This window comes from Aspergillus costaricaensis, assembly GCF_003184835.1.
Source record: "Aspergillus costaricaensis CBS 115574 unplaced genomic scaffold BO79scaffold_2, whole genome shotgun sequence".
NCBI classification, from domain to species: domain Eukaryota; kingdom Fungi; phylum Ascomycota; class Eurotiomycetes; order Eurotiales; family Aspergillaceae; genus Aspergillus; species Aspergillus costaricensis.
This window is the reverse complement of record NW_020291802.1, coordinates 481,760-507,585: the sequence shown is the minus strand read 5'-3', so window position 1 is coordinate 507,585 and position 25,826 is coordinate 481,760. Positions and strand designations below refer to the sequence as shown.

The window sequence follows — 25,826 nt, the reverse complement described above, 5'->3', positions numbered from 1 at the left end:
CTCAGGCCCTAGACGATCTTCCTGCTAGTGAGTATCACCGGCCTGTCTTTAGGCGTTCTCCGAATAGCGTGACTGTCAGCACCAGAGACTTGCAGACTTGACTCAAGATGACTGCCTTTGGATGGACGGAACCCAAAATGCTTCACCGCGATTTGTCATGGCATAACAATAGCCTCTTCGATCGATAGGCTCTCAGCGAAGCCGCCACACGGCACTTCGATCTGCCTGCCTATTCTCTATCCTAATCTTGTTTAACTCCGTGATTGTGCCACCGTGCTCAACGCTCAGGGCGGCTAACTTCCCTGACGACCCCGTCATCGTGTTCCAGGTTCCCAGGTTTGAACCAGGGCTGACGGAGTGTGACGAGTTGGGTTGCTGTACCAGAGATCACATCGTTGTTGCCTGAGCTGCAGCAACGGTGAATGATTCTCGTCACGAGTGGGCTTCAGTTGACTGGCCGATCCACTTCCCTTCTCTCGCCGTCTGATAATCACTCTGCTTCTCATTGACTAGTGATACAGTGTAATGCCCATAACCACCGCAAACCAAAGACTCCTCTTTCCAACCAAAATGGCAAGAAGGGGGAAAAGCGTAAAAAAGAAAGAAGAAAAGAAGGAAAGATGTGACTCCACCTCCTCCATCACAGCACACTCCCGGCAGGCCTACATCATCCCTTGCATAGGGCGTCAGACGCAGCTTGAGGGAGGGGGGATGGGCCAGATGCACCTCGCTGGGCCATGGACGAGCTCAACTCGATCTCCGGCGCCGAAGCAGCAGGGATCGCGCCGATCGAAGTTCGCCGTCAACAAGTCGACCCATCTCTTTTCCAGAATCTGATCGCCCCCTTCTCTCAACGAGGCGATCCTTTTTCGGGTCTGCGATGTGCAACCGATTCCCGCCACTATTGCAAGTTTTCTTTTTCGTTCCCTTCCCCCTGGAATCTGCAATTGTGCTGCTGGCTCGTGTCCTCCGAACGGGCAGCCGCCGCTGGGTGGCCCCTACTACTGTACAGGATGTATGCACATAGGGGATTCCATCCTTTTGGCACAATCCGTTTGTTTCGTGTTGTTTCGCCACGTCTCATCCTCTCACACACATTTCTCTCTCAGATCATCTTTTGGACCGTGTGTTTCGGCCACCTACGTATTCCCAGAAGACTTGGGTGCAGTCGTAATGTTCGGGAGGTTCCTAAGTATAACCATTGCAGCAGCCACTATGCAATAAGTCCCAGCTCTGCTATGGCCACTTCGCGTTACCTACTCAGGTACTACTGGCTTGTCTGCCTACTTACCTATTCCTCCGTCCCGCGCGACGGGACCCAGAATCCCGGAAGTAAAAAAGAAAGAAAAAAAATAAAATAAGAAAAAGAAAGCGAGAAGAGACAGACCTACTTCCAGCAACCCCAATCGGTTCGGGAGGAAAGAAACACTCGAAACTTGTCGGTGAGAGCAATCCAGGTCGGTGACCAGCAACCCACCGCGCGCAGCCGTTTAACTTAATCTTCTGATATATTGCGCTCGGCTTTCCGAAAATGCCTCAGCGGATGAGATCTGTCACGACAGGGCGAGCGAGTACCAGAGAAGCGGTCTTGAGCTAAGTTGACTTTCGCCGGTGTGGAAATGCACTGACGGTCTTGTCTGTTCCTAGGGCTGTTGTCACCGACATGCATACATACAGTATACTTGGTATAGTTGCGTACTTACAGTAGTCAACCAGTCTATTATTCGCCCGTCGAAAAAAAGGCTGGCTGGGGTGCTCCATACGGAGTCCTCCCCGGATTGTTTCTCCATCGGAGCTGATCTGAGCTGAGCTGAAGCAAGCTCTCTTGCCACTTCCTACTTTCGGGTCCTTGATTAGTCTACCTAGTCTTGCTTAGTACCTACCTACCAAAAAGCAAAGCGGACTCAATGATCTGCTGCTGCTTCACCGCTAGCTAACTATCTAGCATGGAGCTTCCCTCTTTTACTTTTCGGAGGGTCTGTCTGCTTGCCTGCACTGTGCTTACTGTAGGTACAGCTTCTTCCCCCAGCACTTACTACTTACTAACCTGTCTACTGTACGAAACTACTTACGACCCGACACTAGTCTGTCATGTCTCCTTGGGAGTTAGACAGACGCACGGAGAGCATCCTGCTTACTCACGGAGTACATGATCAACTTATATTTCCTCTCTTTGGGGAATGGGGGGACATTGGCGCTACGCTATGTGCTATGTACTAACCTGCAGACAAGCAGCAGCAGCAGCAGCAGCACTAAGCTCCATGTTCCACAAGACAGACGACAAGCTCTACTGTATACTCTATCTCGAGCTAAGCTAAGGTAAGGGTCTGGTGAGTAAGAAGATAGTCCATCACATCACATACAGGCAAGCAAGCAGTCAACACGGCACGGAATACACTTTAAGATTTCCGGTGTGAGACATACAGCTTTCGCTGTCATCATACGACTCACTTACATATCCTGACCCGTAGAGGAAACACATATACCTATTCACATCTAGTCACTTAGTAGTCTGAGCTACATGATTGCTACTAAATAGAATCATCATTACTACTGACCGCTTACATCATATTGAAAAGCAGATGCACACTCTCCAGTAAAGACCACAGACCAAGTTCATATGAATATGATCACCATCACACCATCACAAACTCCCCTTCCTCGCAACTTAAGACATCAACAAACCCCCAAATCAGCCATCTAGTCACTCACCTACTCGCTTACTACCTTCATACACAAGGGGGAAATAGAAATAGCTAACTAAACATAAATCTACTACCCTTTCCAATTTCCCAGTAGCCATGGAGAGCATAGCAAAACAAAGTAAACCACATCATTACCTTCTCTCCCTCCCAACACGTTCTATAAAACAATCATCCATCCATCCATCCACCTTCAAGCAAATCCAAAACCCCACTTCCCATTTCCAGTACTACCAGACATACATACTATGAGCGACCAAACCAACGTATCTGAGACCGATACAAAAATACAATATCAGATTCGACCTAGATCACACCCAACCCCCACCGTTATGAATTCAAACTTTGAGGGGGTGGGTGGTATCTGCAATTTCTGCGTTGGGTTATATGAGGAGAGAGGAGGGAGGATATTCAAGGGACGTACGTACGTACGTACGTTAGTTAGTGGCATGCAAGGTAAAGGAATACTTAGAAACGAATGGAACGGTGGTGAAGGGTGGAAAAAAAACGTTGGGGGGTGTTGTTCGGGTCGCTCTGGTGATGGTGAATGAGATGAGATGAGATGTGTCATATTTGGGGTACGTACAGTAGTTAGTAGTTTACTATGTGATCGACTAGTTGCGTTGTTTGTTGTTGGTGGGTAGAGACTACTAGGTAGGTATGTATGTAGTATGTATGTATGTAGGAAAACGGTTCTTCGCTGGTCTATCTAATGATAACTTGACTTACTCGAGGTAGGTCAAGTAGGTAGGTATCTGTCTATGTACAATCGAGGGTTCTGTCTAAGAATCTTCGTAGTAGACTGGGACCCCGATACTGTGACCCGCACACAATAAAGGGATCAAAAAATCAGGCTAAATGTCAATCGAAATCAAGGAAATGGATAAGAAGAGCATGGATAAATCCAAAAGGTAAAAAGGAAGATGCCCGCAATCTATTGGATCCAAGCTTTCGTCGTCGGGTTTCCAGAAACCTCCTCCACCTGGAGTTCAGAGTTCAAAGTGAATCCCCTTTATTGGAAGGCGTTCCGGATTTCCAACTGCATCTGGCCATCGACCACGCCCTTGATGCTGATGCTTCTCAGATCCTCGATGATCCAGTCGGCACCGGCTTCTTGGAGCTGCGCAAGCGTGTGGGTCGTCGTGAGCGCAATGACTTTGAACCCGGCCGCCTTACCAGCCCTGATGCCCGACGGCGCATCCTCCAGAACTACCAGAGACGAGGAATGCTCCAGACCCAGGCGCGTCCGACCAAGCAGATAGCACCGGGGGTCAGGCTTGCCCAGCTCGACATCTTCCGCCACCACCAAGACCTTGGGGTGGGCGAGGTTCAGCACGCCCAGCCAGCCGTCCACCAGCGCACGCGTTCCAGAGGTTACCACGCCCCAGCGAGCACCGGCGTCGTCCAACGCTGACATGAAATACCGCGCCCCGGGGATCTCGACGGCGTCCGACCCGTATTCCTTCGGGATGCGACCTTCGATGTAGCTGACATCTGGCGGTTGAGAAAGCAACTGGTCAGTCTGCTGTATGCTGTATGTGGTAGATGGACGATAAGGAAGAGTGGTGGTGGTGGTGATGGTGGTGGTTTCAGGTTGGAGTTTCTCAATCGAACTGCAGAGTGTCCAAAGGAATACACTTACACTCCCAATTGGCCTTCTTCGGGTCGTACAACTGGATCGTGTCGATGCTTCGGCGGCCGTGGGAAGTGGCCAAAATGGTCTTGGGGTCAACGCCCAACTCCGCACCGATTCTGCAAGTGATGATTAGGACGGATGGCGTTTGGTTACACGGAGGGAAGTGGTGGGGACGAACTTGTGCCAGTGTTTCACAATCGCTAAAGATCAGATGTCAGTGCATGGTTACAGAGGAGGGGTATGTGTGAATGAGGAGGGGGGACTGACCATCGGTTGAGTCGACGATAGTGCCGTCAAAGTCGGAGAGTAGTCCGTCAAAAGTGTGGACTTGCGGAGGGGCAGAGAAGGAGCCGGATGGTCTAGACATGATAATGGCGGGGGAAGTAGGACAGAAAAATCCAGGGCCAACACAAGGTGGGGGTAGAATGAATGGAGGACAACTCAAAGAATGTGAGTAAATAGATGTAAGGAGTGGACACAGTCAGCACCGCCAGTCAGCAAAAGGAGGGACAAAAGGGAAAAGAAAAGGTGGGTTTCAGGCTTCAGGCAGAAGGAGTGAATGAGTTGGTAAGTCGTGAGAGAGAGTCAGTCCAAAGGAACGAACGAATGGCAGCGCCGGATATCCATAGTCTGTAGTAAGAAAGTATGCCGGTATTACCGGAGATCGGTGTTTCATTGTGCCGGTTATCTTAGCGCCTTGCCGCCGAAATCTTCTTGGCGGCACAAAATTGTTCGGGCGGATCAGAGTGAGTCTCTGTGCTTTGGATCGCCTTTTTGCTCAGAGACGGTTTAGGGGTTATTAGGCAAGATGGTCAAGCTAGGTATGTTCGCTTCATTAGTATCGCCATTGTCCTCTGCTAACCCTTCCTTCAGGCAAAAACTCCAAGCGGGTTCCCGTCCGCCTACGACACAAGATTGAAAAGGCCTCCGCGGCCAAGCAACGCAAGCAGAGAAAGCTTGCAAAGAAGGTACACCAGTCCTCTTGCATGTTTCTGCATGATTATTGGTCATACTAATGCTGCTTGTAGAACCCTGAGTGGCGCTCCAAGATTAAGAAGGACCCCGGTATCCCCAACCTGTTCCCGCACAAGGACAAGATCCTCCACGAGATCGAAGAGAAGAGACGCTTGAAGGCGGAGGAACAACAGCGCATTCGCGATGAGGCCCGCGCTCGTCGCCAGGCTCAGAAGGAGGGTGGTGCCGAGGAGGACCCTGCTGATGCCAATGTCATGATTGATGAGGACGATCTGATCGACGACGATATGGACGAGGATGTCGGTGACTCCTCGAACCCCATGGCGGCGCTGCTTGCTTCCGCCCGTGCCAGAGCTGCCGAGTACGAGGAGGAGCACTCCGATGATGAGGACGATGAGATGGATGAGGACGACTCCGACGATGAGGATATGGACGAGATGGACCAGGACGAAGAAGGCGGTGCCAGCCTGGACGTCTCCGCCCCGATTACCCAGAGCACTTCGAAGGAGAGCTCGCGACGGGCCTTCGACAAGGTTTTCAAGCAGGTTATTGACAACGCCGATGTGGTGTTGTACGTTCTGGATGCCCGTGATCCCGAGGGCACTCGGTCCAAGGAGGTGGAGCGCGAGATCATGTCCGCCGACGGAGGCAACAAGCGATTGATCCTGATTCTCAACAAGATCGATCTGGTTCCTCCTCCGGTTCTCAAGAACTGGCTGATCCATCTGCGCCGCTACTTCCCCACGCTGCCTCTCAAGGCCTCGAACGGCTCGGGCAACGCTCACAGCTTCGACCACAAGCAGCTGACCGTCAAGGGCACCTCCGAGACGCTCTTCCGCGCGCTCAAGTCGTACGCACACAACAAGCAGATGAAGCGGTCCATCTCCGTCGGTGTGATCGGTTACCCCAACGTCGGCAAGTCGTCCGTCATCAACGCCCTGACGGCCCGTCTGAACAAGGGTTCCAGCAACGCTTGCCCCACGGGCGCCGAGGCCGGTGTGACCACCAGCCTGCGGTCCGTGAAGCTGGACAGCAAGCTCAAGCTGATCGACTCCCCCGGTATTGTCTTCCCCAACTCAAGCGACAAGGCCAGCAAGAAGAAGAAGAAGCAGGAGGAGCACGCGCGTCTGATCCTCCTGAACGCGGTTCCCCCCAAGCAGATTGAGGACCCCGTCCCCGCCGTGTCGTTGCTGCTCAAGCGCTTGTCGACATCGGACGACCTCATCTCCAAGCTGCTGCAACTCTACAACATCCCCCCGCTCATCCCGACCGGTGGCGACCAGACGCACGACTTCCTGGTCCATGTGGCCCGCAAGCGTGGTCGTCTCGGCAAGGGTGGTGTGCCCAACATCGAGGCTGCCGCCATGACGGTGATTAATGACTGGCGTGATGGACGCATCCAGGGCTGGGTTAACGCCCCTGTGCTGCCGGTAGTGACTACGGCAGAGGGCGCGGCGGCGCCGGCCGAGGGCGTGGATACGAAGCAGATTGTGACGGAGTGGGCGGCAGAGTTCAAGATTGAGGGACTGTGGGGCAATGGGGAGGATGATGAGATGGCCGAATAGATGTTTTTCTCATGGATACCAGGCGTTATGGTTCTTAAAAGGTAGATAGTGTCAATTGCGATGAACATATACCGGACCAAGTTAGTATGTCAATTAAGCAGTAATGCCAAAGCAATTAGCATTGAATTATTAGCAACTGTGTATATGTAGTAATCCAGATAAGTAGTACAGTAGTCACCAGCAGTATAGTAGTAGTTTACCAGGCTCAGTTACAAACTTGAGCAGCGTAGAGTAGTAAGTAGTATCTGGCAGACCAAAATATATAGTTGGATGGCACCTCACACCTAACACAACTCACCACTTCAACCACTCCATCTCAACTAAAGTAATAAAATATAAACAATCAGAAGATCACATCCAAATAACCAACAACATAAAACAATCACCAAATCCCAACCCATCATACATACTACCCAAAATACAAAGTTAAGTTGAAGAAACCTTATCACCACCCACCCGAAGCGATACGATACGATAATCACCCCAAAGATTCCCCCCGATCCACACGCGCCGCTGCTCCTCCGCGTTTCTGTCGCGTCACAATCCATTTCTGCACAAGGAATTTTTTAACGAACCAACATCACTCACTCACCCCAAAACCAAATAACCCAACACCTAATCTCCAAGGGTTAATTACCGTCTTCCATCAATACTCGGAAAAGAGACAGGACACCGAAAAGAGAAAAGAAAGGCACCATGCCCCGAAAATCCACCAGCAGCAGCACCCCCGGCGACGACGGCGCAGCAGAACAACCCCAAATATCCCAAATACACCACTCTCAATCCCCCTCAGATATCGTCCACCTTCCCGAATCAACAGGACAGATGGTCGAAGCGACAGAACAACAACTTAAGGCCCGGGCGGAGGGGGGTGTGAGTATTGAGGTGTGTATATCCCTCCCTCCCTTCCATTCCTCCCTCTTTCAAATTCAAACCTATATAATATATATATATATATATATATAACGCATGATATAACTAATATATACTGATGAAAATTGTGATAATAGGACTACCTCCTCCCCCGCTCTCTCACCCTCCGACTAGCAAAATCCGTTCTTCCTCCGAATACATCCATACAGAAGGATGCGGTATTGGCGATTCAGAAGGCCGCGACGGTGTTTGTGTCGTATTTGTCGTCGCAGTATGTTATCCCCCTCCTACCTCTCCTATTCATTCCTCTAGATCTTTCTGCGGATAATGTATTTACTTTTGGGGCTGTGTATAGTGCCAACGAAGCAACCCTCAAACGAACCGTCGCCCCGTCGGACGTCTTCAGCGCCATTTCGGAACTAGAGTTCGATGGATTCCGCACACGATTGGAGCAGGAGTTGGAGGCGTTTACGGAGTTGAAGGCGGGGAAGAGGAGGGCGAAGAAGGGGGATAACAGTAGTAGTACTGCTGATGCGGCGGAGGGAGTGGGGAAGGGTGGGGATGCTGAGGAGGAAGAAGAGGATGGGGATAGAGGGGTGAAGAGGGTGAAGCGGGCGGCAGAGGAGAAGAAGAATGGTATTGGTGGTGGTGGGGAGGAAGAGGAAGGGGATGGTGATGAGACGCAGGAGGAGCATGAGCAGGAACAGGAGCAGGATGATGAAGAGGAAGAGGAGGAGGAAGAGGAAGAAGAGGACGACGAGGAAGAAGAAGAGCACAAGGATGATGATGATGAGGATGAGGATGAGAATGATATTGATCGGGTGGAGGATTTGGATCGGGCGAAACGGCCGATGAATCCGGATGTTGAAGGGGATGAGTCGGACAGTGAGGATGAGGATGGGCCGGGGAGTCAGTTGCGAGGGGATTTGGGATTGGGTTAGATTGTGTTTCATGATGATTATGTGTGTATGGTATGGTATATGTCTTTGTCCCTGTTTACGGCTGATGGTTATGCGGCAACGAAATGGATTGTTGCATGATATCACTTCTACTCCATATCCAATGTACAATGTGTTGATACCCAATTCAACTTCATCACAACCAGCTGCTCATTATATTCACCACGTGGGGACTCCTTGAACTCCGCACTCACAACGCCCACAAGGGCTTGCCTATATTGTACAATCATTGGTGCAGTTGACGCCACAAATCAGAAGAGTACCCAAGGGACTCCAACCAGCTACATAGCTGCTGCTTGAAGCAGTGAGGTGAGCCCAATTGACATCTTCATTATCCCACCCAAACGCCATGTCCCATAGTCTATCATTGGTATCGCCATTAACTGAAATTGAAAAGACTCCCCAGGAAGGCCTTAAATGTAAAATAATAGTAAAGGAGAAGAAAAAGAAGAAAAGAAGACGGGAAGACGCGCTGACGCAGACCCGAGCTGAGTCATGCGGTCGGCTCGTTCAGTAACAGATTCATTCCTCGGGGAATAGAGTCAGGAGAAATGGTCTCGTTCTGTCGCCACCGACCGCTTGGTGGAGGAGTAGAGGCACCCTTGCCCACCATTTTGGGGAACGTCTGATTCGGTCCGTTGTTGCGAGCAGCGCCCGGAGCCAACGGGTGCATCGCCTTGGTGTCGTCCTTGTCCAGCTTGGTCGACTTGTCACTTGTGGCAGCTTTCTGAGCCTTGGTGACCCTTCCGAAATTGTTGATCTTGGAGTTCTTCGCTGGCTCGGCCTTCTTTGGTCGTCCTTTAGGCGCAGCCTTCTTCGGAGCCGCTTTCTTCGGAGCAGCCTTCTTTGGCCCGTCTGTCTTGGCCGCCTGCAGCACATCTGTAATGCTCCGTCCGTTGCTGGCGGGGTTCGGGCGACCTTTCTTCGCCAAAGGTTTGGATTCATCCTCATAACTCGACGATGGAGTAAGGAAGCCTGTCGGAGTGGGTCGTTTCTTGCTGGGGGTGACAACCACCGACACCTCGCCTTGTTCCTTCTTCACTCGTTCCACTTCCGAAGAATTACACTCATCAAACACGTCGTCCTGTGCATCCCAGCGCTTCAGATTGGCCAGCCGCGCAACTTCCTCACAGTCGCCCTTGACCATTAGATCCCAACAGTCCTCAAACTCCTTGCCGGTGGGATACTCATTGTTGATCCACATGGTTACTCCGTTACGGCGACTCCGAATGACGGAGCAAAGACTCTTTACCAGGCGACGCACTCCGGGAATCTTCAGACTCGTACCGACCACAATTAGAGCGTCCGGGCGAGAACGGATGTCAGCATTCATGACGGACGTGATGGCCTCCTCGTCCGGGTTGTGCTCGTTGTACAAAACAATGCGAGGTCTCATCTTGCCGATACCATGGCTACGTTGGCCGGTTTCCATACGGAACTGATTGTTACGGCAGCACTCCGGGCATTCGGGGGCATCGGGACGGTCAAATAAGCCCGCATCGAAGTCACTCAGATGTCGACATTTCTGGCAAACCATCTTGTCAAGACTGCCATGCAATTGGATGGTGCGTGGCCAGGGCGCTTTGACGTTCAACGGGATCTGCGTGGCCAACGGAGGCATTGAGGTCTCAATGCCATCGATGTTTTGTGTGTAGAGACGAGTGAGACGGTTCTCCTGGCCCAGTCGCGCCAGCATGTGGTGGAAAGCTGTGGGAGAGGTCTTGGCTGCTTCCTCGGACAGCGACCGTACCATGTCCTGGAAGGAGGCGGTCAACGCCTCATCCTGGTAGACGGCTGCATCGAACAAGAGCTTGCCCGATGCTTTGAGGTTATGTTTTTTCTGCAAAGTCTTAAAGAGACCGTCGGTCGAGCGGAAATCAGGAACTATGATAGATTAGAAAATACGAGGAAAAGAGGCAAGAGCGGACAGTCGCGTGGTGGTGACAGGATCAGGAGTGGGGATGGGAAAGCATACTTCCTGCGGAGGTGGAGATACCCGCACCGGCGATGACGACAATTTTGCGGTGACGCTGAATCGTTTTGACGAGATAGTCAATTTGCGACTGCTGTTCAGTGTAGGACAAGCCGGCGGTGGCCGACAGGTCGAGATGCTGAGTCCGGCGTTCTTTGGGGGCGGCGACCCGACGCTTCTTCCTGGCGGGCGGCAACTCGTCTTGGCTGCGGGCGGCGCTAGGCTCATCCGCGTCCTGCGACGGGGGCGGCGACGGATAGAAACCAGGCGGTGCCAGAGGTGATGCCGGCGCTGAGCTTAGACTCGAGCAATCCGAGTCATCGTCCATGCCTAATGACGCCAGAAGACTTTTCGGAGACGAGCGGGAGGAGTTGGTGGTAGAGTGTGTAGTAGTAGTGGTAGTGGAGGTGGTAGTGGTAGACGAAGTGGTGGCAGTACGACGGGGCGCCATTTAGGTCAGGCCGTCGCGGTGACGAAGCAAACAGCGAGCACAGAGAGATCGGGGGGAGAAAAATTGGAATCGAGGGTGGGAGGGAAAAGACTCAAGGAGGGCTCGCTGTTCACGGAAAGCTGGGGGGGATCAAAGCTAGATATCGTCCCGAGAGAAAACCATGGAGGACCGGAAAAGAAACGGAAAACATCAATTGACAAGTGGGAATGACGGTAAGGGGGATAATTTCGGACAGATATTGCTTCTTTGTTTTCCCCTGTCGTTCACGTCTGGCTCCCTGACTTCGGGCGGAGGTAGTAGCGAGAAGGGAGTTGGGTGGAAGAAGAAGAGGAAGAAGAACGACGAAAAGAAGACAATGGAGGCAGATGAAGAAGAAGAGGAGGAATGGGCAGCACAGGAGGAACCGCCCCGTGACTGGGACAGCGCAAGTCTGGGTCGAGGACAGCAAGTGGTGAGGTCAAGTGGAAAACGGACGGAGAGGGAGAGCGAAAGAAAAGGGCTACTAGTAGCAAGCCAGCACAACTAGAATGGACTGACTGAACTGCTGGTTGGGAGTGTTGCAGCAAGTTCGACGGCAGGCCGGTCAGATCCTCTCGCTTGCAGTGTGTTTATTTTGACCCACGGGTATCGCTCGGGAAGAGTCGATGAAGGCTCTGCATCAAAGAGGGCTAATGGGGAAATGGGGGGCTTTGAGGTAGAGGAAGAGAGGGTTGACCTGCAGCAAAAACACAAACTCGGGCAACGAAGTGGTATGCTCAGAGGAATGTGTCTGGAAACAAGAGGGGTAGATAGATATGATCGCGTGTTGATCAAGTTGGGATGAATGCCGGTGGGAATGATGATATTGCTCTACTACACCTAAATTTACTAGTGTTTGGGACATGCTACTACTATACTGCTATGCTACTAACACACACTTTGATTGCCAGTTACATTACATTGTTACGGGGTTGCAGTGACTATTGGGAATTTTCCCGTATCAACCCTGTATGGGCAGCCCGGTGGGGGCTGGCTTTTGGGTGCATTTGGGGTTCATCTCGTCTCTTTTCTCCTGCAAATTCGGTTTTGTGCTGCCAATCTCGTTACCGATCCCGTACCGCGCTAAAGGGGGCTGTCGGCCTGGGGAGCTTCTTCCATTGGCCGTGGAAGCTTCACCCAATTCTCCGGCCAACCACAGCCCAAACATATACTTGCCCGTGCGAGGCAATCCTCACCATGTCTTTCCCACACATTGGCGAACTGTTGTCGAAATGAACAAAGAGATCGGATATCCCTTTGGTTTAGTGAATATTCCCTAGCATAACCCGAGTGGGCTCGGCTGGAGTTATCAGAATCCCACATCGCGACCGTCACTCGCACTAGCCGGCCTCCGACTTTCGTTCCGAATCCGTCGCGTCAAACGCTACGATTGTTGGGAAGGCTGAGCGCTTATTTCATAATCAGCAACCAGGGTCACAGGGATACCTTACGTATGCTCGTCATCTCTTTGCGGGGCTGACCATCTGCCAGTAATATCCGTGTTATAATTATCGTATAAATCGTGAACCCATACTGGAATCATTGCTGCCTTTACAACGGCATTGATATTCATCTTTTGTCTGTGTGATTGAACTGGACACAGAATTACCCAGGGACGGACCAGCGCGGGGTATTGGATGAAGCTACCAGTCAAAATATGCTTGAGGCATTTGTCGGAAAGTGCGGCGCTGTTCTAGCAAGAACTGGCATGATCCGGTTTTCCAGGGTGCCGGATCTTCCACGGACTTTCGTTCCCCGCACCTGTATTATTGTTAATTTGCGTTCTCTGCTATCTGAAGAGCGAACTTGAATGTAGATACGTGTAACTGATGAGATGTATTTGCTAATCACCACCGAACTCTATGAAGGAGTCGCGTCGGTTATGTTCTCCCGCATCATCTGCCGGGCCTCGTGTTTCTTTCTCCATCCGATCAGGCGCTCATCTTGTTGCTAGCAAGCCTGCTGTAAGACTGCACTATGACTGCGATTCAGAAAACATCCCTGCTATAGAGGAAGTTGCTATAATTTCGGCTTGGTTTGCAATATATCATCCGTCCGAGATGATCGGACGTTGTTTGCGGGAAGGTGGATGATTCGACAAGTGAGGCGGGTTGAGCCCCGCTCTTTAAACGGTCTTCTTCTCCATCTTGAACGATGCAATAGACGCTTCTCTCGGATGACATGTCTTTTAGCCCACGAATTAGGGAATGGGATATCATCAGATAGCTCATATTCATTGCTGTAAGTAGTAGTAAGGAACGATCACGCATCATGCCCTTCCGTATCGGTCTGAACATGTTTCTTCACAATGCCCTTGATGGCTGTTTTTTGCGACTATTACTTCCGCAAATTTCCCAGTTCACACAATTATGACGCATTTACTAACAGACAGTGGTACTGTATCTGAAGGGTACAGTTGCAGCTGGTATTAGTGAGCAAGCGCTTGGTTGTAAGCCGACCACAGACCTCAAGCAAGTACTAGTGTTCCAAGTAGTAGTCATGATAGGGTTCACGATTGACGTATATTGGCGGGAACTATAGGGAATATCTGCACGGTCGCCTAGCACAGACTTGGCCTATTGACAACTCCTTTGTTTTACATAGTATCCCCCGGTGCTAGAATGGCAACTGCCACAAGGTGGTCAAGGTGGTCGTGCAGCTCCTGGAACTTCCCTCCAGCAGCGAAGTTCAAAGATGGATGGATCTCGCCGATATCGTTGCGCCCATGGCGGGTGGGGCCGGTGTGATTGGTTGTCCTGGTTACGACAGCACATGACCTCACATGACGCTGACTAAGAGGCGCGGAGAGCTCCACCTGACCACTAGTCCCGAATAATGAAACTATCATCTTGGAGAGTCAACTTAGCCCATGATCATCCTCCCGGCCAAAGGGTAGCGTCTGGATCCGGGGTTTGAATGCCATGAGGGTTCTGTCTGCTATCAACTAAGCCCTTTGCATATCATTCAGTGCCCCTCTGTGGCTACACCCCGCCCATCTTACCTGCGCAATTGCCTGCCGAGGTTCAATTGTATCGAACTATGATATCTGAGTCTTGCGATCACTGGCCTCCCAAGACATTTTACTACCCCCATTGGATTTAGAGCTTCGCACCCCACAATGCCCTTAATGATGGACGATAGTATCAATGTTGACGATCTATTTGGCGAGCCCACCTCCCTCGAGCTGGGCCTGCCACCATCGGCTTCTTCTGCCAGAGGCCTTGCCCAGCGTCTGGATGAGATGCGACTTCTTGGCTGTTGCCAGTAAGTTACTGTCTTCTGAGGTGTCGCGAAATTTAGCTTGGATCTGTAGGCTAATTTTGATTAAAGGAAGATTGCATGGTCCAAACTGGGATGTATTGCTTACATCTCACAAGACTCCTTGAGGGTGAAAGTCCGCCATCTGCAATGTCGACCGTCGGATGGAAAGTGGGTGCTCAGCGATGAGACCCCTTTGATGCCAATCACCGAAGCGCACGGCGGGCATGCTCTCACTCACCTGAGTTGGAACGAAGCTGGCTCCGATCTGGCCGTGGTCGATGTGACTGGACGTGTCTCAGTCTATCACATCCCTTTCGCCCTCAACAGTGTTAACGGCCTTCGACAGCCGGCTTTTTCTCCCGACGATGGGTCTCAAATTGTTGGCATGATGTGGCTGAACACCCAACGATCTGTATGTCGATCTGCGAACCACATCTGTCTCTCGATGCTAAACTTCTTAGGTGCATGCATTTTATCAAGCAGCCAAAGTACAGGGTCGCTGGGCTTACTCGCCGTTCCGTCGCCGCCCGATAGGTCCGTTTCACCCTGCAAATAAAGCGGCACTGCTATGCATCACACGTTCTGGATCAATGAAGCTCTTGTACCAGAATCCGGACGGTAGATGGGATGACATATCTGTGGATCTGAAGAGCACGAGTTACTCAGATCGGTTGCTGTCACATGCTGCTCTAGTAGCAACTCAGAACGGGATTCTTATCGCTACTTACTCGATATGCCAAAAAATTCGCTTCTATCGGGTGCAGGTCAACTGGAACCCGCCTCAATGGGACCCTGCACAACAGCCAAAGCAGACGCCACCCCAATTCCCAGTTCCTAGCTTCCGTTTCACGCACTCCAAGGTGGAAACGTCATGCACAGTGCCTGGGATGCCTCGGAATGACGGAGAAGAACCTGACATGATGCAGCAGTCGGTCTCAAATCCTCTTTATAGCCTCAGTCGCCTGGATATAATCCTCCCGGCCTCCGATAACGCTGCTGGGACTACAGCAAACCCATGGATTGTTGCGGTTTTCTCAACCCCACCCCAAGCTACTCCAGATCATCCTGGCCCGCAAGGACCAGCAAGTGTAATTGTACGATGGCAATTGGATACTGCTGCTTTCACCCTTCACCCCAAGTTTGATGAAATGGCCACAAAACGAAACAGTACTCAGATGAAGGTACGTGAAACATATCAGTACTTCATACAGACCGCGCTGACTCCTTGAACAGCCTAGACCTGTGCTGCGTCGCTTGGAAGACATCTACTCTGACCGCTATGTCATATCGGTGGACCAAATCGAGTACGGTAGTGTGGTTGCTATCACTTACGATGATAGCTCCGTGTCTTCCTACGACCCGAAAACCATGGCATTGTTCAATGGTGTTGATGATGCGAATACGGTGACGGGCCTAGCTCAAGCAGGGTTTCACTATGCCCCAGACGCCTCAGGTTGTAGTGCCTCGTATTGTCGACCTGGAATGTTACTAACCGTGTTCTGATAGGTCAAGGTCAACACGTCTCTTTCTCACCGAGCGCATGCGCTGCAGTCATGCTAGACAACGACGGCCAGACGCACCTCAGGGTTATGGAGCATTCTTACGGAGCCGAAAACGGTCTTTACGATGAAAGTGCGTATTCCTTTCTACCAGCTCAACTGTCTGCTAATAAGGTTTCGAACTTGGCAGACAAATTTTCTGCAGCCATTGCATCACTCACATTAGCCTTCTGCCGCGGATGTGGAAGTGAAGTCAACACAGACGATATCCTCTTAATTTTAATACAGCAACTCTCTCAGGGTTCGTACCAACTTTCATCCCCGTCGATCATCAATTCTAACGCTTGCTACCAGATGCCCAAATCACGTTCATCAACGAAGTTTACCGCGCACTGCCCATCAACTGCAATTTCACGGTCGAGCAAGAAAAGCTGATGAACCACCCCTATATTCCCAAGTGCCTCAGTATACAAGCTGCTCTGGGATTTGCCAATAAGTACAAACCACGAAGTTTTGCCTCTTCTGTCTCTTGGTCGATTCTTCAGCTTCGCCACGCCGCCATTTTATACCCATTTTTCTTTCAGTACAACAAAGGGATTCAGGCAGAGCCACATGATCCTGGTAAGCCAGTTCACATCGACCTTCACGGAAGCTGCTAACAGCATGTCTCATATAGACGTCTTGCGTATGATGCTCGGAAACACCAGATGGGCACTTGACTTTTCTCTCTATATACTAAACGAGCTTTTCGACCTCGCCGATGAATTCGAAAGTGTTTCGGCCGATCAGGAAGCCTTCAGCCAAAAATGTTGGTCAAATCCATACTCCGGAAACTGTCAACTGTACTAACGCCCCGCAGTGAAAACCACAAACTCACTAGCTCTCATCATTCTCCTCTCAAGCATGTCCCGTGCTTTCTTGCGCTTTATCTGCCGTGGTCTGCGTGGCATTCACGCGGGCTATACGAACGCATCTCTAGCCGGCGACTCTCGTCTACAGTACGCAGAGATCTGCCAAGCATTAGATGCCACGCCTGCACGAATCGATGTATACGAAAAGTTCCTTTCGGCGGTCGATTCGGCCGTACGACACGCCTACCATGGTGCCGGTTTTGGTGACACTGAACGCCCGGGGCCAGAGAAGGAATTACTAGTCAACGCCCGCATTCCTCCTGTCCTCGTTGCGGCTGTCTCAACAATCCTTCGACAAACGGTACCGGGACTCAAGTCCGACGTCGACCGCATGGCCATCTACATGCACGATTACTCGTGGCTCGGGTTCGGTTCCGACCGACGCTCGGAGTTATATCGGCGCACACGAGAAGTGGATGTCATCAAGAAAACGCCTATCCGGATGACGATCGCACAAGGCTCGAATGGACCCCAGCTTGGGAAACAGAACAGTCAGGGAGTCCTTCGACGGCGATGCGTCCGCTGCTGCGATGTATCTGAGGGGACTTATCCGCCACGCTCTGTCCTTGCGTTCCGCATGATATTCAAGTTGGGCCATTTACGATCGTGCATTTGTGGAGGAATGTGGACTCTCGAGTCAGGTCTGAACGAAGTGGGGAAGTAGAAAGGGCTTCGACCCTGGCGGTCGTTAGCAGTTGCTTTTTGGGTAGTTATGTTGATACCAAAAGGTTAAAATAGAATGATTAAGGCGTGTGGTATAATAGCGTATATAGATGCAAACACGAATGGACAAGTATAACGATGTCAATTGCCTCCACCGTTGACTGGATCTGTACATAGGCCGATAGTTGACACCCCACCAATACGTAGTACTGTCTGCACTTCGAACCTCGAGCCCGTATCCAATATTACTCGTTGTATAGGGGCAGTCATAAGGTAGACTAATACACTATAGTGAAAAATGACTACACGCGGAGACAAGACAATTATCATCTACTCCGCATCCACCACAATACCAATAACATAAATCTTTTATCTCATGTCATGTCAAGCAAGGCCTTCATTTAAAAACATCGATCTGCATCTTTTCTTTTTTTCTAAGATACATAATCGATTTCTTTTTCAAAAGAAACCGTTTTGATGAATCCGACCCCCCTCACGGCAAGGTTAGGTCAACCCGTCATCATTAAACGACGTTCCCGTTAACTCCATCCAGATCCAGAGACGACCCCGTCTTTAACATTTAAGCCTGTTTAGATACCAGTTAGCCAATGGCCTTTTTACATCCCACCGTGACATGTTCTGAACGAGTTCAGGTATGTTGGGTAGGTCGTACCTTAACAGCGTACTTCCGCTGGGGGAAGTGGATCTCCTGCTTGCGCTTGCGCTCGGTCTTCAGGGTAGCCTCGTGCTTGGTGAGACGGCGGCGGAGAGCACGGGTGAGCTTGGGGCGGAGGTCAAGAGGAGTGTACTTCTTGCTCTTGTAGAACAAGCGGAGCTGAGCGCGCTGGTTGGCGTTGATGACGGTCAGAACGCGAGCGATCGACTTGCGAACGTCGTGGCTGTTTAAGAAAGATGGTATATCAGCATCCCTGGTCTTCTTGTTCTTCTTCTTTCCTGATCTTTGTGCGCATGTGTGCCCATTTTCTTCATGTAGGTGGTGGTAGTAGATATGTTGGATTTTGCGCCCTGTCGGAAAGTTTCTTCTCGGCTTGAAGATGGTTCTTGTTGTTCGTAGTCGTGTGCCCCTCGTTCCTTGCTGGTATGTCGGTTTCATGGGTTGTCGAAATTCCCCTTAACTGGTATTCGTTTTCTGGTCTTTCGAATTGTCGAATATTCTTGTCGTTTCCCTTCCTCCGGCCGTAATCCACAATCCGACAGGTGCAAATCTCATATCCTTCCCACCATACACACACACAAAGCACACACACACACACACACATGAGGGGTTCGCAGGAGAAAATTGATTCAAACGCACATTCTGTGGGTCTTCGAGGAGGCACCGCCAGCGATCTTCTGGACACGGAGCTGGCTCAGCTCGGTCTTCAATTCCTCCAGCTGCTTGGTGAGGTCATCCTTGCTCTTTCCCCAGAGCTGACCAGCCTTGACCTTGGACGACTTCAAATAAGAAAAACACCGGTCAGCATTTCACGCAGAAATCAAAAACTGCGATATAGCAGCATGCGGCGCAATTCAACATACCATGGTGGGCGGCTTCGTGTCGTATCGTACGGGTTGTCGACGTGAGGATTGAAGATGGACCGGGTCAATTTGGGATGTTCGTTGTGGGACTAGGGTTTGATTTTTTCTGGGTGTGCGGCGGCTTAAGCGGGCACGTGATTGTGGCTGGTGGTTGCCGTGGCCCAGTTGGGGTTTTGGTTTAGTAGTAGTAAGTAGTAGTAAGTACTGCCGCGCCCCCCGGGATGACGCCGCCTCCGTCCGCCGCCCCGGCCGCCCTGACTTGGCCGTGCGATAGTGGGTTAGACTAAGGCTGGCTGTCGCTGCTGCTGTCGTTGTCGTTGTCGCTGTTGCTGTGCCGCCGGTCGGATCATGTTGCGTTGGTTATGACGGGGTTCATTCGGAAGCTTGATTTACTCTCTTCATTCTATATTCCCGACTTGACAGTGTCTTATCGTCGTTATCGGTGTCGTTGAATAACTTTCAGTCTCATTCTACTGCCTACACACACACATCACTCGCAACCTACCTATCTACCTACCTACCTATATACACCCTCATATTGTCGTAATCATCCATCATCACCATGGCCACTTCAACCGGTACCGGCTGGGCTCAGCTCCGGCAGCAAGCCCGATCTCTCGAGACTCAGGTACGATCATCGCTTCCTGTCACATAAGATGTGTCCTATCCTAACATATACATACATCATAGACCGAGAACCTTTTCCACACATACTCGCAATACGCCTCATTAACAAAGCTCCCTCCCACACCCTCGGAGGAAGAGCAACGGATTGAATCGCAGCTCAAAGACCTCCTAGAACGAGTACGCATTCACTCTCTTTCATCACCATCACCATCTCACTACTCCATAACATCACATGAACTAACCATCAATCACTCACCAGCGCGACTCCCTAATCTCCCAACTCGCCCGCCTCCTCGACTCCGAAGCAACCCTCACCTCCTCCGCCCTCAAACAAAACAACCTCTCCCGTCACCGCGAAGTCCTCCACGACCATCGTCGCGAACTCCAGCGGCTGAAATCCGCCATCTCCGAGTCCCGCGACCGCGCTAACCTGCTCTCCAACGTCCGCTCCGATATCGATGCCTACCGCAGCTCGAACCCAGGTCAGGCAGAAGCAGATTACATGCTTGAGGAGCGGGGTCGGATTGACGAAAGCCATAATATGATTGATGGGGTCTTGAGTCAGGCGTATGCTATTAACGAGAACTTTGGTCTCCAGCGGGAGACGCTGGCCAGTATTAATCGACGCATTGTGGGCGCGGCGAACTCGGTGCCCGGGATGAATGCGTTGATTGGGAAGATTGGCTCGAAGAGGAGACGGGATGCGTTGATTTTGGGGGCTTTTATTGGGTTTTGCTTTCTGATGTTGCTTTGGTTGAGGTGATTGCTTGATTCTGTTACTTTGTCTGAAGCATGTTGTGATTCTGTTGCGTTGTCTAGTTTGTGGGTTTGGGATGGGCGTCTTGAGGAGTGAGATTTGTCTCTTTTTCTATTCTTGGCTTTGTCTATGCGCTGTTTTTGCGTCTATACTATACAGAGATTAATGGTGGGGGGGGAGATTTGTTTCCTGGTGTCGGGTCAGTGCTGTCTGGAGCATATTTCCACGCTCCCACTCAACACTCACGCAAACACCCTGGTATGTACATACACAGAGTCCAGAATCCAGTATGAACTGGGTGATCCCGTACCTGTCCAGCCATCCATGGCACACCAAACCCATCTAGGGCATAACAACCCGAGGCTTCTTCACAGCCTCACCCAGACCCTTCGCACCCTCCCACTCCTGCGCCGGCATCTCCGACTGCAAACTGACCTTCTTCTCCTGCACCAACTTGCGCACTCCATTATTCAGCGCCTCCAACTCCACCTTCTCAGCAGGCCCACTGCCCGCCCACCGAATGCGACAATTCTCATCCAACAGATACACATACCCAACCTTCGAGTTCAACATCCCAATACTCTCCTTCAACCCATCATCTAACCCCTTCCGCACCAGGAAATACCGGTCATGCTGCTCCTCCGGCAACTTGGCCCGCATACGCCACATGAACATCTTCACCAACCCGGCCTTCAACGCATTCTCCTCCAGGTTGATATCAACCTTCTGCACCATCCCATCTCCCTCCGAGGAAATCGCTTCCCAAAGACCAGGGTTCTGCTCCTTGCCCGTGAAAGTAACGACCTGCGACTCGGCCCACACGCTAGAGAAGAGGTTCACGATCGTAATCTTTCCGCGGAAAAGAGTGGTCGTGTTCTGAGGTTCCTTTGGCGAGGCGAGAGTGATGCCGTGCATGTTGGGGAAGTAGAGGGCTTTGTCGCGCTTGAAGAGTCGGGGGTTCGACATGAAGGTTTTACCTTCGTGGTAGCGCATGTTCGACCATTCGCGGAAGTAGGGCTTTGCGACTTGTCGAGTTCTGTAGATTATTATCGAGATTTAGTATTAGAGCTTGCATATAAAATAGTATAGGCTCGGGAAATGGGATGGAGACGTACAGTTCTTTCCGCCGCTCAAGATGTCTCTCGTAATTCACAAAATCATCTCTCCTCTGTCGTATAGACCGGTCATCGACACCCGTGTTCTGCCCTTCTTGTGGTGGGATCACCGATCCAATAGGTCGGTCCAACGTCGGAGGTATGAAGTCGTCATCGCCGGGCTCGCTAGTCGGGGAGGGGACTTTGGATGCTGTCGCTGAGTAGTTCGCTTGGAATTGAGCTACTCTGTTGGTCTTGTTCGCGAGAGATGAGATAGGGGAGGGTGTCGTCGGCTTGGTTTCACTGCTGCTGGTGTCGGGTTTGCTGGCGTAGTAACGCAGCGCAGCGGTTCGGGGCCGGAGAGCGGCCGCATTGCGCAATTGGCAGCTGAGGCAACGAGTGCTCTGGAAGAGCGTCGGCTCAGTTAATGAGGCTAGAAGCCCTGTGCGCTTCCACATTGTTGGAGGTGAGGTATCTGTGGGGAAGTAATTGAGGTGGGTGGGTTGGTTGGTTGGTTGAATGTTCGGCAGACTCTCTTCACTGGACTATCACTGATAATTGTTGCTGGAGATCCACTCGCCGAACAGGCCGAGTTTAATTGGCGGTCCCGTGACTTGGCGACATTTTCGTGACTGAGTATCACGCGTCACTGTTGGAATTCGTGTCACTCTGAAATGGATTGATTTGAATAATCTGACGCTGGGGTTGATGGATGGATTGTCTGACTGCATGAACTCTGTATTCATGGCTGCTTCCGTCAGATGATATTGTTACCTGCTAGGCAGCAGTGACGCAAGAACTCATGGCTCGCCAGATTTTGAGTCTCGGGACCTTCCACTTCACTATACCATGGCGACGATGGTAAGGGACAAGGAGGCCTTTTTCAGGGAATTAGAGCGGCTGGAATATTCCAGTGATGGTGAAAATGAGGATTTCAGCGGTCTGGTGCATCTCTCAAGGGAGCGCTGTGAATGCCTTCCGTCTAATTCATTCACTCCGGCCTCAGATATAAAGGCTCCCGCGGCGCCGCCGTTGGTGAGAGCTTCTACGGAGCCTTTACTTGCTTCACCAAGTGTATCTGAGGTCAGCACTGAAAAGGAAGTTGTTACTACGTCTGAGCAAACACCAACACCAGCTGTGACCAGATCATCCTCTACAGACGAGATGCCGCGGAAAGGGAGGACTAAAGGTGGTAGCAGGTCTAAAAGAAAGGGGCGTGCGTTTAGGGCCTTTGCTATTCCCAAACACCGGCAGATACTCAAGGGTCTCGTCTTCTGTCAGTACTATAACCTCGGATGTGTACCTCTAAGCGTTCAGTGACACTAATTCGAAGGAGTAGACTACCTCCCCAACGACGACAGAACAACACTTAGAAAGCTCCAAATGCAGCGTGCGCGTGAATACGGTGCCTCGCGAGCAAGGGAATGGAATGACACCATCACTCATGTCGTTGTAGAAAGGTGGTACACGTACGAGAATGTCATGAAACATTTTAAGAATAAGCCCATCCCGGTAGGTTTAGGAACTCATGCATTGTCTAGTCTGATACTAATGTCTTTGAAGGAAAACGTTGCTCTCGTGGACAGTAACTATCCTCTCCTATGTATTGGGGCCCGCCAAATGTTGGACGCGACTCAGACTCGCTTTCGGGTCCGTGGCGCACCTGTTCCTGGGAAGGCTAAAGAATCCTCGCCTGCGCGTGAGCCTTCGTCAAACGGGTCGTTGCCGATAAAGCCAGCGAAAGCGAAACGCGGCTACATTGATACACAGAGCACCGATGACGATGCTGACACTGAGCTGTCCGAACCGGAGGTCGACGAACACCTGGAAGATAAACAGATCACCTATAAATTGAACCAGGGTCGCGATGCTTTGGATGATGTGATCGAGGAAGTCCAGGCAATAAAAGACCTGGTAAGTCTCTCCCACTACGTACATCTCAAGGCCTTAGACTGACGAATGACTTAGCCCATAAGGATAGATTCAGCCGACGAGGCAGCAGCAGCCGAGACAACCGATGACGAAACCTCCGACTCATCAGACGCCGGGCCAGCGAAGAAGAAGCGAAAGACTATCGAAAAAGATGACTGGCAACAGAACTTCGTTTGCATGCAGAAGCACGACGCACAATCGAACTCGGAGAACCCCAACAGCAACACCATAGCCATGCTCCAGCAAATGCTAGAATTCTACAAGCGAACAAACGACCAGTGGCGCGTCCTCGCCTACCGCAAAGCCATCAGCGCTCTCCGCCGACAACCGCGTAAAATCAGCACCAAATTAGAAGCCCTAGCCATCCCAGGAATCGGACAGCGCCTCGCCGACAAAATCGAAGAAATCGTCTCCACCAACCGCCTCCGCCAGCTCGAAAATGCCACCAACAGCCGCGAAGACAATATCCTCAAACTCTTCACCGGAATCTACGGCGTCGGCATCACCCAAGCATCCATATGGCTAGCCGAAGGCTACAAAACCCTCGAAGACCTGAGAGTCAAAATCAAATTGACCGAAAACCAGCGCATCGGCATAGACCACTACCGCGACTTCGCCCAACGCATCCCTCGATCCGAAGTCGAAGAACATGGCGAAATCGTCCGCAAAGCAGTCCAATCAGCCGACCCAGACATGCAAGTCATCATCGCGGGCTCCTATCGCCGCGGTGCCCCAGACTGCGGCGACATCGACCTACTAATCACCAAGCCCGACGCCGAGACCGACTACATCAGAAACGTGATGGTGGATACCGTAATGCCGACGCTGCGTAAGCAAGGTTTCATAAAGGCCAGTCTGGCCAGCTCATCATCCCGAGACGGGTCCAAATGGCACGGTGCATGTGCCTTACCACCACGACCACTCAAGAACAACAACAGAAGGGAATATTATAATACAAGTCCCGGCCCCTGGCGACGCATCGACCTCCTATTCGTCCCCGACGCAGAGATCGGAGCCGCACTGATCTATTTCACCGGCAACGACATCTTCAATCGCAGCATGAGACTACTAGCAAGCAAGAAGGGCATGCGGCTCAATCAACGAGGTCTCTACACGGATGTGCTACGCGGTCCTAATCGCGCCAAAATCAATGAGGGCCGATTACTCGAGGGCCACGATGAGCGTCGCATCTTTGATATTTTGGGTGTGCCTTGGCGCCCTCCGGAGCATCGCATTTGCTGATTGATGCGTGGGTGAGTGGGTGGGTGGCTGTGGCTGCCACTTGACGGGTGACAGATAATATTTCTCGGAGTTGTCGGGAAGGGTACTGCTATTTTGCAGGTTGCTTTTTGGTTGGGGGGCTTTTTCGCCAGACCGACTTCTCGGTGTGCGTCAGATGCGTGTAGGCAGCAGGGCAGGGCGGCTGCCGCGAGGAGGGCCTGAAATGAAAATTCCCGCGTTGAGAAGGTGAGATGAGATGAGATGATGAAGGTTTGAGGGGGGAAAGGAAGGGGAGTGTGGGGGTGTCAAATTGGTAGATGAATTGGGAATTCAGTCCATTTACTTGGGTATGTGTGTGTGGCACATGCGTAATTATCTACTGGTTGTATTGTTCTTCTTCTGAGGGAAACTTGTTGCTTATTGTCCGGGAGGAAAGAGAGCGGGGGAGTGCGGTGAAAAGGCGGTCACGATCACTATCACTATCACTATCTCTTGGGAGTGCAACGACTCTTGGAAGCTTGATCGAACGTCGGTTGCGCCAAAGGGTAGCACAGAAACCATCTAAGCAATATTATATCCTACTATATCGAACGAGCCTTTTCCAGTTGCCTAAGATGGTGGAAGAATGGGCGTAGGGTCCGGATGAAGTAAGTAGCCATTGGCCTGGAGGATTCATGCTTCCTGGATAGATAATTATGCAGAATAGAGTGAATAAAGCTTATTGCTATAAAGGCTGTCATTATTATATCTAATTTGAGCATCTTCAATTTGACGAGATTGATAAAGGACGGTTTTCGATCTACTAGTGCCACATATTCCTGTCCTTATATATACCTACTATGCAATCTAACAGCCAGCAATCCAACCGTGCTGGGGAGGTCTTGATTGAAGATAGGCCAGCATTGACTGGTTTCTTAGCATATATCTCGGCACACTTGTCGAAGGGGATATCAGGCCCAAAAGAAAAAAAGTCAGATACCTGAACCAAGGTGTGGGGTCACTGAGAGAGTGGGATGCTGATATCAAGCAGTAGTTATGTTGCCATTAGGTTCCTCCCATGCGCTGAGTGTGAAGAACAGCTCCCGAAATTCTTTGAGAACTAGGTCATTTGCCTCGCCGCTCGAGCAATAGGAGGCCAACAAATATTGCAATCATACTCTTCTCTTAAAAC

At 51.2% G+C, this 25,826-nt stretch overlaps 10 protein-coding genes across 10 annotated transcripts; 6 read left to right on the top strand and 4 right to left on the bottom strand.

The window, feature by feature from the left end:
* Positions 1-570: 570 nt before the first annotated feature.
* BO79DRAFT_223979 (uncharacterized protein) lies at positions 571-1,602 on the top strand (the record flags this gene model as incomplete). Its single annotated transcript, XM_025683637.1, has 6 exons — positions 571-622; positions 703-809; positions 859-1,015; positions 1,265-1,332; positions 1,377-1,442; positions 1,549-1,602. 6 exons carry the CDS (start codon positions 571-573, stop codon positions 1,600-1,602), a joined length of 504 nt encoding a protein of 167 aa, XP_025544342.1.
* Positions 1,603-3,394: 1,792 nt separating this feature from the next.
* Positions 3,395-4,902, bottom strand: BO79DRAFT_164241 (HAD family hydrolase). Its single transcript, XM_025679184.1, has 4 exons — positions 4,606-4,902; positions 4,517-4,538; positions 4,345-4,454; positions 3,395-4,196 (listed from the first exon to the last, which is right to left on the bottom strand). Exons 1-4 carry the CDS (start codon positions 4,703-4,705, stop codon positions 3,715-3,717), a joined length of 714 nt encoding a protein of 237 aa, XP_025544341.1. The 5' UTR covers positions 4,706-4,902; the 3' UTR covers positions 3,395-3,714.
* Positions 4,903-5,105: 203 nt separating this feature from the next.
* Positions 5,106-6,975, top strand: BO79DRAFT_284127 (putative GTP binding protein). Its single transcript, XM_025688221.1, has 3 exons — positions 5,106-5,159; positions 5,212-5,306; positions 5,367-6,975. The coding sequence occupies exons 1-3, from the start codon at positions 5,147-5,149 to the stop codon at positions 6,876-6,878; spliced, it is 1,620 nt and encodes a 539-aa protein (XP_025544340.1). The 5' UTR covers positions 5,106-5,146; the 3' UTR covers positions 6,879-6,975.
* Positions 6,976-7,455: 480 nt separating this feature from the next.
* cbfA (putative CBF/NF-Y family transcription factor) lies at positions 7,456-8,259 on the top strand (the record flags this gene model as incomplete). Its single annotated transcript, XM_025688220.1, has 3 exons — positions 7,456-7,763; positions 7,889-8,022; positions 8,107-8,259. Coding segments are annotated over exons 1-3 (474 nt in total), but the record flags the coding sequence as incomplete, so codon positions are not given.
* A 597-nt stretch (positions 8,260-8,856) lies between these two features.
* On the bottom strand, positions 8,857-11,582 carry BO79DRAFT_206477 (putative SIR2 family histone deacetylase (Hst4)). The gene is made up of 2 exons (XM_025681979.1): positions 10,686-11,582; positions 8,857-10,594 (listed from the first exon to the last, which is right to left on the bottom strand). Exons 1-2 carry the CDS (start codon positions 11,131-11,133, stop codon positions 9,204-9,206), a joined length of 1,839 nt encoding a protein of 612 aa, XP_025544338.1. The 5' UTR covers positions 11,134-11,582; the 3' UTR covers positions 8,857-9,203.
* A 2,687-nt stretch (positions 11,583-14,269) lies between these two features.
* Positions 14,270-17,542, top strand: BO79DRAFT_185990 (mediator of RNA polymerase II transcription subunit 16; the record flags this gene model as incomplete). The annotated part of the gene is made up of 9 exons (XM_025680441.1): positions 14,270-14,415; positions 14,482-14,824; positions 14,874-15,593; positions 15,646-15,868; positions 15,919-16,044; positions 16,102-16,212; positions 16,266-16,532; positions 16,588-16,719; positions 16,771-17,542. 9 exons carry the CDS (start codon positions 14,270-14,272, stop codon positions 17,484-17,486), a joined length of 2,784 nt encoding a protein of 927 aa, XP_025544337.1. The 3' UTR covers positions 17,487-17,542.
* A 304-nt stretch (positions 17,543-17,846) lies between these two features.
* On the bottom strand, positions 17,847-19,098 carry BO79DRAFT_206475 (60S ribosomal protein uL29). Its single transcript, XM_025681978.1, has 4 exons — positions 19,025-19,098; positions 18,801-18,940; positions 18,159-18,384; positions 17,847-18,071 (listed from the first exon to the last, which is right to left on the bottom strand). Exons 1-4 carry the CDS (start codon positions 19,025-19,027, stop codon positions 18,066-18,068), a joined length of 375 nt encoding a protein of 124 aa, XP_025544336.1. The 5' UTR covers positions 19,028-19,098; the 3' UTR covers positions 17,847-18,065.
* A 271-nt stretch (positions 19,099-19,369) lies between these two features.
* BO79DRAFT_164226 (putative vesicle transport v-SNARE protein Gos1) lies at positions 19,370-20,706 on the top strand. Its single transcript, XM_025679183.1, has 3 exons — positions 19,370-19,652; positions 19,715-19,828; positions 19,911-20,706. The coding sequence occupies exons 1-3, from the start codon at positions 19,587-19,589 to the stop codon at positions 20,412-20,414; spliced, it is 684 nt and encodes a 227-aa protein (XP_025544335.1). The 5' UTR covers positions 19,370-19,586; the 3' UTR covers positions 20,415-20,706.
* Positions 20,528-22,095, bottom strand: BO79DRAFT_164225 (mitochondrial ATPase complex subunit ATP10). Its single transcript, XM_025679182.1, has 2 exons — positions 21,524-22,095; positions 20,528-21,444 (listed from the first exon to the last, which is right to left on the bottom strand). The coding sequence occupies exons 1-2, from the start codon at positions 21,958-21,960 to the stop codon at positions 20,751-20,753; spliced, it is 1,131 nt and encodes a 376-aa protein (XP_025544334.1). The 5' UTR covers positions 21,961-22,095; the 3' UTR covers positions 20,528-20,750.
* Positions 22,096-22,351: 256 nt separating this feature from the next.
* BO79DRAFT_284120 (DNA-directed DNA polymerase IV) lies at positions 22,352-24,889 on the top strand (the record flags this gene model as incomplete). The annotated part of the gene is made up of 4 exons (XM_025688219.1): positions 22,352-22,778; positions 22,842-23,014; positions 23,066-23,416; positions 23,471-24,889. 4 exons carry the CDS (start codon positions 22,352-22,354, stop codon positions 24,674-24,676), a joined length of 2,157 nt encoding a protein of 718 aa, XP_025544333.1. The 3' UTR covers positions 24,677-24,889.
* Between the last annotated feature and the right edge of the window lie 937 nt (positions 24,890-25,826).

What these genes read in the sequence shown, in the direction of transcription:
- BO79DRAFT_164241 (XM_025679184.1), bottom strand. Translation starts at nt 4,705, where the DNA reads ATGTCTAGACCATCCGGCTCCTTCTCTGCCCCTCCGCAAGTCCACACT. An exon ending in TATCGTCGACTCAACCGATG is followed by an intron (nt 4,539 to 4,605) that starts GTCAGTCCCCCC and finishes TCTGATCTTTAG; the next exon opens with CGATTGTGAAACACTGGCAC. An exon ending in GAAGAAGGCCAATTGGGAGT is followed by an intron (nt 4,197 to 4,344) that starts GTAAGTGTATTC and finishes CTCAACCGCCAG; the next exon opens with ATGTCAGCTACATCGAAGGT.
- BO79DRAFT_284127 (XM_025688221.1), top strand. An exon ending in AGAGAAAGCTTGCAAAGAAG is followed by an intron (nt 5,307 to 5,366) that starts GTACACCAGTCC and finishes TGCTGCTTGTAG; the next exon opens with AACCCTGAGTGGCGCTCCAA.
- BO79DRAFT_206477 (XM_025681979.1), bottom strand. Translation starts at nt 11,133, where the DNA reads ATGGCGCCCCGTCGTACTGCCACCACTTCGTCTACCACTACCACCTCC. An exon ending in TATCTCCACCTCCGCAGGAA is followed by an intron (nt 10,595 to 10,685) that starts GTATGCTTTCCC and finishes AATCTATCATAG; the next exon opens with TTCCTGATTTCCGCTCGACC.
- BO79DRAFT_206475 (XM_025681978.1), bottom strand. An exon ending in TCCTCGAAGACCCACAGAAT is followed by an intron (nt 18,385 to 18,800) that starts GTGCGTTTGAAT and finishes TTTCTTAAACAG; the next exon opens with CCACGACGTTCGCAAGTCGA.
- BO79DRAFT_164226 (XM_025679183.1), top strand. Translation starts at nt 19,587, where the DNA reads ATGGCCACTTCAACCGGTACCGGCTGGGCTCAGCTCCGGCAGCAAGCC. An exon ending in CCCGATCTCTCGAGACTCAG is followed by an intron (nt 19,653 to 19,714) that starts GTACGATCATCG and finishes CATACATCATAG; the next exon opens with ACCGAGAACCTTTTCCACAC. An exon ending in TCAAAGACCTCCTAGAACGA is followed by an intron (nt 19,829 to 19,910) that starts GTACGCATTCAC and finishes ATCACTCACCAG; the next exon opens with CGCGACTCCCTAATCTCCCA.
- BO79DRAFT_164225 (XM_025679182.1), bottom strand. Translation starts at nt 21,960, where the DNA reads ATGTGGAAGCGCACAGGGCTTCTAGCCTCATTAACTGAGCCGACGCTC. An exon ending in CTTGAGCGGCGGAAAGAACT is followed by an intron (nt 21,445 to 21,523) that starts GTACGTCTCCAT and finishes AATAATCTACAG; the next exon opens with AACTCGACAAGTCGCAAAGC.